Source organism: Heliconius melpomene, chromosome 2 (assembly GCF_056956725.1).
Source record: "Heliconius melpomene rosina isolate 202511_hmr_F chromosome 2, ASM5695672v1, whole genome shotgun sequence".
Classification (NCBI taxonomy): Eukaryota; Metazoa; Arthropoda; class Insecta; order Lepidoptera; family Nymphalidae; genus Heliconius; species Heliconius melpomene.
This window is the reverse complement of record NC_140390.1, coordinates 8,937,407-8,944,498: the sequence shown is the minus strand read 5'-3', so window position 1 is coordinate 8,944,498 and position 7,092 is coordinate 8,937,407. Positions and strand designations below refer to the sequence as shown.

The following is a 7,092-nucleotide window of genomic DNA, read 5'->3' as shown; positions in this document are numbered from 1 at the left end:
TTGAGTGGCGGCATTCAACGCCACGCATTACCTCGTTACCTGGGCGAGAAATGAAACCCATCGCGATTACAGCCGCTTGTGCCTACACGACTGGCCTCATTGGACAAGTGTGTATTCAGAAAACTTACATTCTGCAAACAATCACCTGTAAATTTTTTTATACGACATACCAAATAAACACTTAAAATAAAACACATTTAACCGTAAAATATCATTTATTAGAAAAAAAATAATTAAATGGATCTAAATAATGGTCGTCCACCACGACGCGTACAAATTACTATATTTACAAACAAAATATAAAATTCGAGGTCCACACAACAGTAGAGTAAAGTTATAAAAGTTATAAATAGGAAATGTGCATATTGTCAATTTTGGACACTAGGGGATGTAACGATGGAGAATCTTTAATGAAATATTATCCAGCTCTTTAAAAAAATATATATTAAACAATAATTTAGCCTGTAAATATTTGAAATATTTACAAAATCCTATTACACATTCAAAATATTAAAAATATAATATTTTTCTTTTTAAACAATAACAACACTTTTTTAAAAACGATATTGCCAACATTAAAATTTAACAAAAAAAAATATTTCTTTATTGTTAAATAAATACAGGTGTTTTAAATTAATGTGCTAAATATACTATAGAGGATCTCTCCTATTAGCTAGATATTGATATTTTAAATGGTTTTTTTATGCTTTATACTTCACAAATATTTTTTGAGTTTTAAAGCTGGATATACTCTACACAAATGAATGCATGAAACTAGAAATAGAAAATATTAGTTAAAATAATAAAAAAGTAAGGCATATATTCGTTACTTTATCACATTCTCACATAACACTTATAAAAATTAAAAATACAAAATTTTGACAATAATCGAAATGTTGATTTTTATTTATGTTTTTTAAATATACTTAATATTAAATGTTGATTAATATTAAGTATATTTATTAAAAAAAAGGATAATCAAAAAATTGCAATCTATACAACCATGAACACGTAAAATACTTATTCTAAAAATAAATTCACAAAAATGAACTAAATAAAAATGCAATTTAACGAGACATTTTTTTTTCAATGTTATCATAATTTTTTTTTTCAATGTTATAATAAATGTTAATATTTTCGTATCTCCATTAACAACAGCACTAAAAAAACCTCAAGAACAAAATATGTATATTTAAAAGAAAATGAGGATTAAACAGAAATATAAATATCGATCTGAATATACCCTATTAGTGCCTTGCGTAAGCTAAGGGGTTACTATATCAGACGTTGTACGGTAAAGGGCGAAGCTAAACTTAGCAAATAAATTGGATGGATGCGTCATAGAAAGGCGTCTAAAATTATACTATTATTTTTAATACAGCGGCCAGTCGTGGCGCGGGGGCACATGTGTGTAAAAGTAAACGCGACAGGTTGTAGGTTCGATTCCCACTCGAGAAAATGAAATATTTAAATATATTTTCATTTCCTCGCTCTACCTACATCTTGAAACGAAAAATAACCTAAGAAATTCCAAACAGTAACTGTTAGATAACAGACTATTCTATACAGTACATTTGCTTCGTACAAACACACCGAGCCCTTAGGTGATGGGTCGAGGGTATACGAATAATATATGTCGGTACGTGTGTATATTGGAGAAAGACTACATACATCAAGCTGGCTGGTGTTAAGTCGATTTTATTCATTCAACAGTTTTTGTGTATTTTATGTTTTATAGTAGAAAGTTTTTTTGTCTTAATGTAGTATACATTAAATCTTAAAAATCTTAGGTATTTTTAGAGTTCCGTACGCCAAAGGTAAAATGAGACCCTGTTACTTAGATTCCACTGTCCGTCCGTCTGTTGCCAGATTGTATCTCATGAACAGTGAGAGTTTGGCAGTTGAAATTTTTACAGATTACTTATGTATTTCTGTTGCCGCTAAAGCAACTAAAAAATAGAATAAAATAAATATTTAAGGGGGCTCACAAAAACAAAGCGTGCGCGAATCCAACTCGCACTTAGCCTGTTTTTTTAACACAAACAAAAATGAATCTGCCTATTAGTTGATCCTTTTCCTTTTACATTACTTGTTTGAAATTTCCTTGATTTATTCTAAATATTTTTTAAAATAGAGAACAAAATTAAACAAATGCAGCGAATAACTCCAGAACTACGTGCGAATAAAAATGGACGTACTTAAGTCACAACTTTACGTGAATGATTATAGAGTAGGTGCTTATTATAGAACAACATAAGCCAACGAGGTGTTGCAAGGAAGCTTATAAAATATATACGTAGCGGTAGTAGGTTCAATTACTGCTCAAGGTATACAAGTAATGTCAGCGTCAGTGCAGAACTCAGAAACTGTAAATTTTGTAAAAAAAAATCGTGATAATGACCACTGCACCACTAGAGGTATCTCCACATATAGTGGTGCAAAGATAATGTAGGCACGCTGAGTAGACAAACACTATTAAATTTTTTAAGTACATATTCACGTTTGCTTTTAAGGCAGTTTTTACTGTCTAATGTAAAACACGTATTTATGTATTTAGAAGGTCCTGCACTGACACCAACGATATGTTATAAATATATTGTGTTAGGATATTATTATTCACTAAAAGAATAGTTGGACAAAGTGAAGCGTTGGGTTTTCCAGAACGCGCAATCAGTAGACAGTAAATGAAAAGCGACTAAGTCATGTATAATTATCCTGGATGACATGGTGGATGTTAAAATAAAAAAGACAACAGAAGTTTTCTTTATGAAGCGACCAAATAAAATTGGTAAAGCCGAAAAGCTATTAGTAAAAAGTATTTATTCAATAGAACAAAAGTAACGCCACTAAAATTATAGAGAAATAGAGTAATGAACCTTGAATGAGCTATGTTATCATAAAATTTTATATAAAAAAAATATCTTATATATAATTTATTTTGTTTTTAATGGGTTCCTGGCTGGTTTGATAATGACATAAGTTAGGCCCGGTAGGTGACGCTAAATCTGTTGAGAATTAGAAGTAACAACAGGAGAACCCAACCCAATTAAACAGAAACCAAAATAGATAACATCACTCGTTCAAGAATCGATACAACACCGACAAGACTTCGCTACTCAGTCGCATTCACACGAGCACAACCATTTTGACCTTTTCCAAAATTTGTATAATTTAAAAAAGAAGTCAAATTGGCCGTGGATAATTGTAAAATCACATCAAAAATCATCGAGGACACTAATCTAGTAATAAATCAGGTATACTTGGTAATTTAGACATTACGACTTAGACATAGTTCAGACATGTATTTTTCTTAAGACTACAGTAAGTAAATTGTGGAGCGAGCTGCATGGATGTCTTTAGACCTAGTTAATCATCTGTTAATTTAAAAAAAAAAACTATTTTATTTATGCTTAATAATAGGTCTGTGTGTCAATAGCTATGTTAATCATAAGGTTATATACATAGTGTTATGTTGGTATTTTTGTTGAAGCAGCTCACTCCATAAATGTAATATTATATTATTTAAACGAGCATGCATCACGATATGTGCGTAACGATAGTAAATGTGTGACTAATGAAATAAATGCAATCGAATAACACTACTACATACTAATATATTTAGCTACATATTATAAAATATTACTAGAAAACTTTGTCTATTTCCCCAAAATACTAATTAGGGGGCTTCATGCATAAAAATCCATTTAGGTATAATTTAATCGTAAGTGCTCAACATCGAAATCTTAATACGATTAATTTAGAATCGAGAAGATAGAAATATCGATTAGACCTACGTTTAGTATTATACTAATTTAACAGAACATTCCATTAATACTTTTCTTTAGCACATTTATAAATTCGATCTAGTTTGCCAAACGTTTGACCAATCTGTGAATTGACAATCTTTGTATTTTTTTTCCATAAGGTAGCGTTAGAGAGGCACAGCCAACATATATTTAGCTTTACATTAGCTCACAGCTTGATTCTTAGAAATTTTCTTACACACAAGTAATAATTGAGAGCAACAGATTCATTATTTAATAGAAAATGAAAATAACCATCAAATGTCAGTCAGGTTATTTGTTAAAACCTTTTTTAAACAGTTATATATGTATTTTGGTATCAATTTTTAATTTTTTCAGCATCCGTACACCGGCGACGCGTAGCACCATCTTACATTATACTAAATACAAATTATTCAAACTACATTAAACGTCACATCAACGGACTAGTAGTGTAGTACTCCTAAGGGACTTCCACACGATCATTGCTAAACCGAGTTAGTCTTCTCTAAAACGAGTGAATACATTAATAATATATCTCACAACTAACTACGAGATCATTCATATACCGTGAGGGACAAGTGGTGTGCGTTCACTAGTACTAGGTTGGCACGTGTTCGATTATTTGAATTTATAGTATCATTATAGTACTAGATGATAAATACAAGAATACTCATAATTATACGCAGCGATAATACAAAACTAACATATATCTAAATATTTACTTAGAAAAATATATAAAAAATATTACATTTTATACATACAAAAATATATGAAGTCGAACAATTTAACTTTTTTGATTAAGAAACATTTATATATAACAAATAGACTATAAAAATAAACAATGAATAGATAACAAACATCCCTATATAAGAAAAAATGTATATCAAAACGAATTATTTTAAGAAAATTGCACAAAAAAAATTGTTAAAAAAAATCATTAATGGGGTGGCGAGGCTTCCGCTATGCGTTGACGTAGCCTAGCAAACTTTCCGTGGACAAGACGCAGCTGAGTGCGGAGGCGAGTCGACAGCTCCCTCTGCAGCGCCTGCACCTCCACCAGCTCAGCTCGCAGTTGTTGATAATCGGAACGCACCTGTGTTGTTTAGGACTTATATGTATATCCACAGATTAAATAGCTCATTCGAAAGCAGATAATATATATTTTTCATTTTTTTTTATGTTTGAAATATTTATTTCAATTTTATCTACTTTCGAATAAGCATTTAGATATAAAACAAAAAAAACGTCGAAGCAACACTTCCAGCGCTCTCTCTATTTCGCACGTAAGTGTAGAAAGAAAGAGAGGCTCAAAAAATATTCCATGGAAATTCAATGTTGCAAATGTTCCACAGGAAAGTAAGTAACATACATTTATAATATAATATATAATGGAATGGACCGAGAGCCCATTGGAAGTATTGTGTGAGTGAAACTGCTATTTTCATGAAGATAAACAACCTATGACGTAAGCGTAAAAATCATATATCATGCTGGCTGTACTTACTGAGATCATTGATGGATATTTGAAAAATATTTAAATATTGACTATTGACATTTCAAATCATTTACTTTTAATGTTACACATTATACACAACAAATAGTCTAGTTCTGTATTACTAAAATATTAAATTTTCTAAATATTATAAATTGGAGTGCTCATTCATTACAATTATTCAGCGAGCATGACAATTTACAAATAACAAATAGAATAGAAACAACATATTTATAAACATCTATATAATAATTAAATTCAACAGTTACTCAGGTTTGGCAACATATTATTGAAGCCCTGTACTAAGCTGGCCCGGTTCATAAGGCTTTGTTGGCTTAAATTTGTACCACATTTAAGCCTCGTCAGCTAACAAGCATGATAGCCACAGTCTGCTATTTCTAAAGTAATTAATATTAATTATGATTATTAATAATAAATTGAATATTATATTAATTTTCTTTTGTCCCAAAAGCACTAATTTGTAACTAAAAGTGAATCCAATAAATAAATTCCAATTAATTGAAAGAAATAGCAAGCTGCCAGCAACATGACAACATTAGATACTCTAATTATTCTCTGACCTTCTCAACACTAATATGCAAGGGGCTGAAAAATAAATATTGCATTCCTTTTAATTTATCATTGAAATTTTCATATTTGTATATATATTTTGTCTGTATATTCTGGTGTGCTTATCTAATTAGTGAGTAATGAAGTCTTCATAAACATAACAGTGCTAATGTGAGTCATTGATTAAATTGTTTATAGCAGGAACATCCTTTGAAATAACAATGTTTCAGGTTCCAGCTATTAAATTAATATTTAAATATTATTATTGTTTTAAATAAATATTATTTATAAGAAATGTGTACCTATTTTATTTGTTGATTACTATAGTGTATCTAGGTTAATTTAATAGAGCCTACCTCAGAGACAGATTTGAGCAGATTCACAATACACATGTCCTGGTTGTTTGTTGGTTCCACCATTTGCTTCTCCATATTATCCATCTTCCACTCCATTAGGTCCAGTTGTTCATCTGTATGCTTCACCTGCATCACAATTTGAATTTGTAAAATTATCAACTAATTAATAAAGTTATAATAAACGATAGCTGAGCTAAATTAATTATCATATATATTTAAAACGTAAATGAAGTTAAAAATACTATTAACTAAAACCTCAGGCCTCAGGAGCGATCACAAAGTAAACAAATTATTATATAAATGTGAATTTTTCTTGCTTTTATATTAAAAGAACATATTCAAAACAAGCTACTCATGCACTTAATTAATGGTAAGACTCTCGTAATGTAGTAATAATTAAATGCAGAATAGCGGCCGCTTGACCCAAATTCGGTCCCGTTAAAATAATCTTCATTTAATGCATAAATTAAACACACAACTCACGGTTTCTTCCAATTGCTCCATTGTTATTTCTTTTTCAGTCATATTGACGGTGCACTTGTAAATTTTCAGTTAGAATTTATTAGAAAATAAATATAAAATCGGCCGCACAAAGTCGACCATTTTCACAAAACCAAGTTGACATTCAAACTGACAGCTTTGACATTTTTGAGCCCATAGAAATTTGAAGACGTTTTGTTTTTACATTCTTCATATAAAAACTTTATATTCTTTAACTTTACATTCTCCATATAAATTTTATGCAGTTAAATAATTAACAGCATAAAATCTATACTAATAAAGCGGAAGAGTTTGTTTGTTTGTTTGTTTATTTGAACGCTAAGATCTCTGGATCTACTGGTCCGATTTACTATGTTTTTGTTTTGTATGAAAGCTGCATTCTTCAGAA

General features: G+C 30.1%; 1 protein-coding gene across 1 annotated transcript; it reads right to left on the bottom strand.

The window, feature by feature from the left end:
- Positions 1 to 196: 196 nt before the first annotated feature.
- Positions 197 to 6,843, bottom strand: LOC146540775 (uncharacterized). Its single transcript, XM_085200743.1, has 3 exons — positions 6,687 to 6,843; positions 6,204 to 6,329; positions 197 to 4,878 (listed from the first exon to the last, which is right to left on the bottom strand). Exons 1-3 carry the CDS (start codon positions 6,726 to 6,728, stop codon positions 4,723 to 4,725), a joined length of 324 nt encoding a protein of 107 aa, XP_085056869.1. The 5' UTR covers positions 6,729 to 6,843; the 3' UTR covers positions 197 to 4,722.
- Positions 6,844 to 7,092: the final 249 nt, after the last annotated feature.

What these genes read in the sequence shown, in the direction of transcription:
- LOC146540775 (XM_085200743.1), bottom strand. Translation starts at nt 6,728, where the DNA reads ATGACTGAAAAAGAAATAACAATGGAGCAATTGGAAGAAACC. An exon ending in TGGAGCAATTGGAAGAAACC is followed by an intron (nt 6,330 to 6,686) that starts GTGAGTTGTGTG and finishes ATTGTGATGCAG; the next exon opens with GTGAAGCATACAGATGAACA. An exon ending in TGCTCAAATCTGTCTCTGAG is followed by an intron (nt 4,879 to 6,203) that starts GTAGGCTCTATT and finishes TAAACAACACAG; the next exon opens with GTGCGTTCCGATTATCAACA.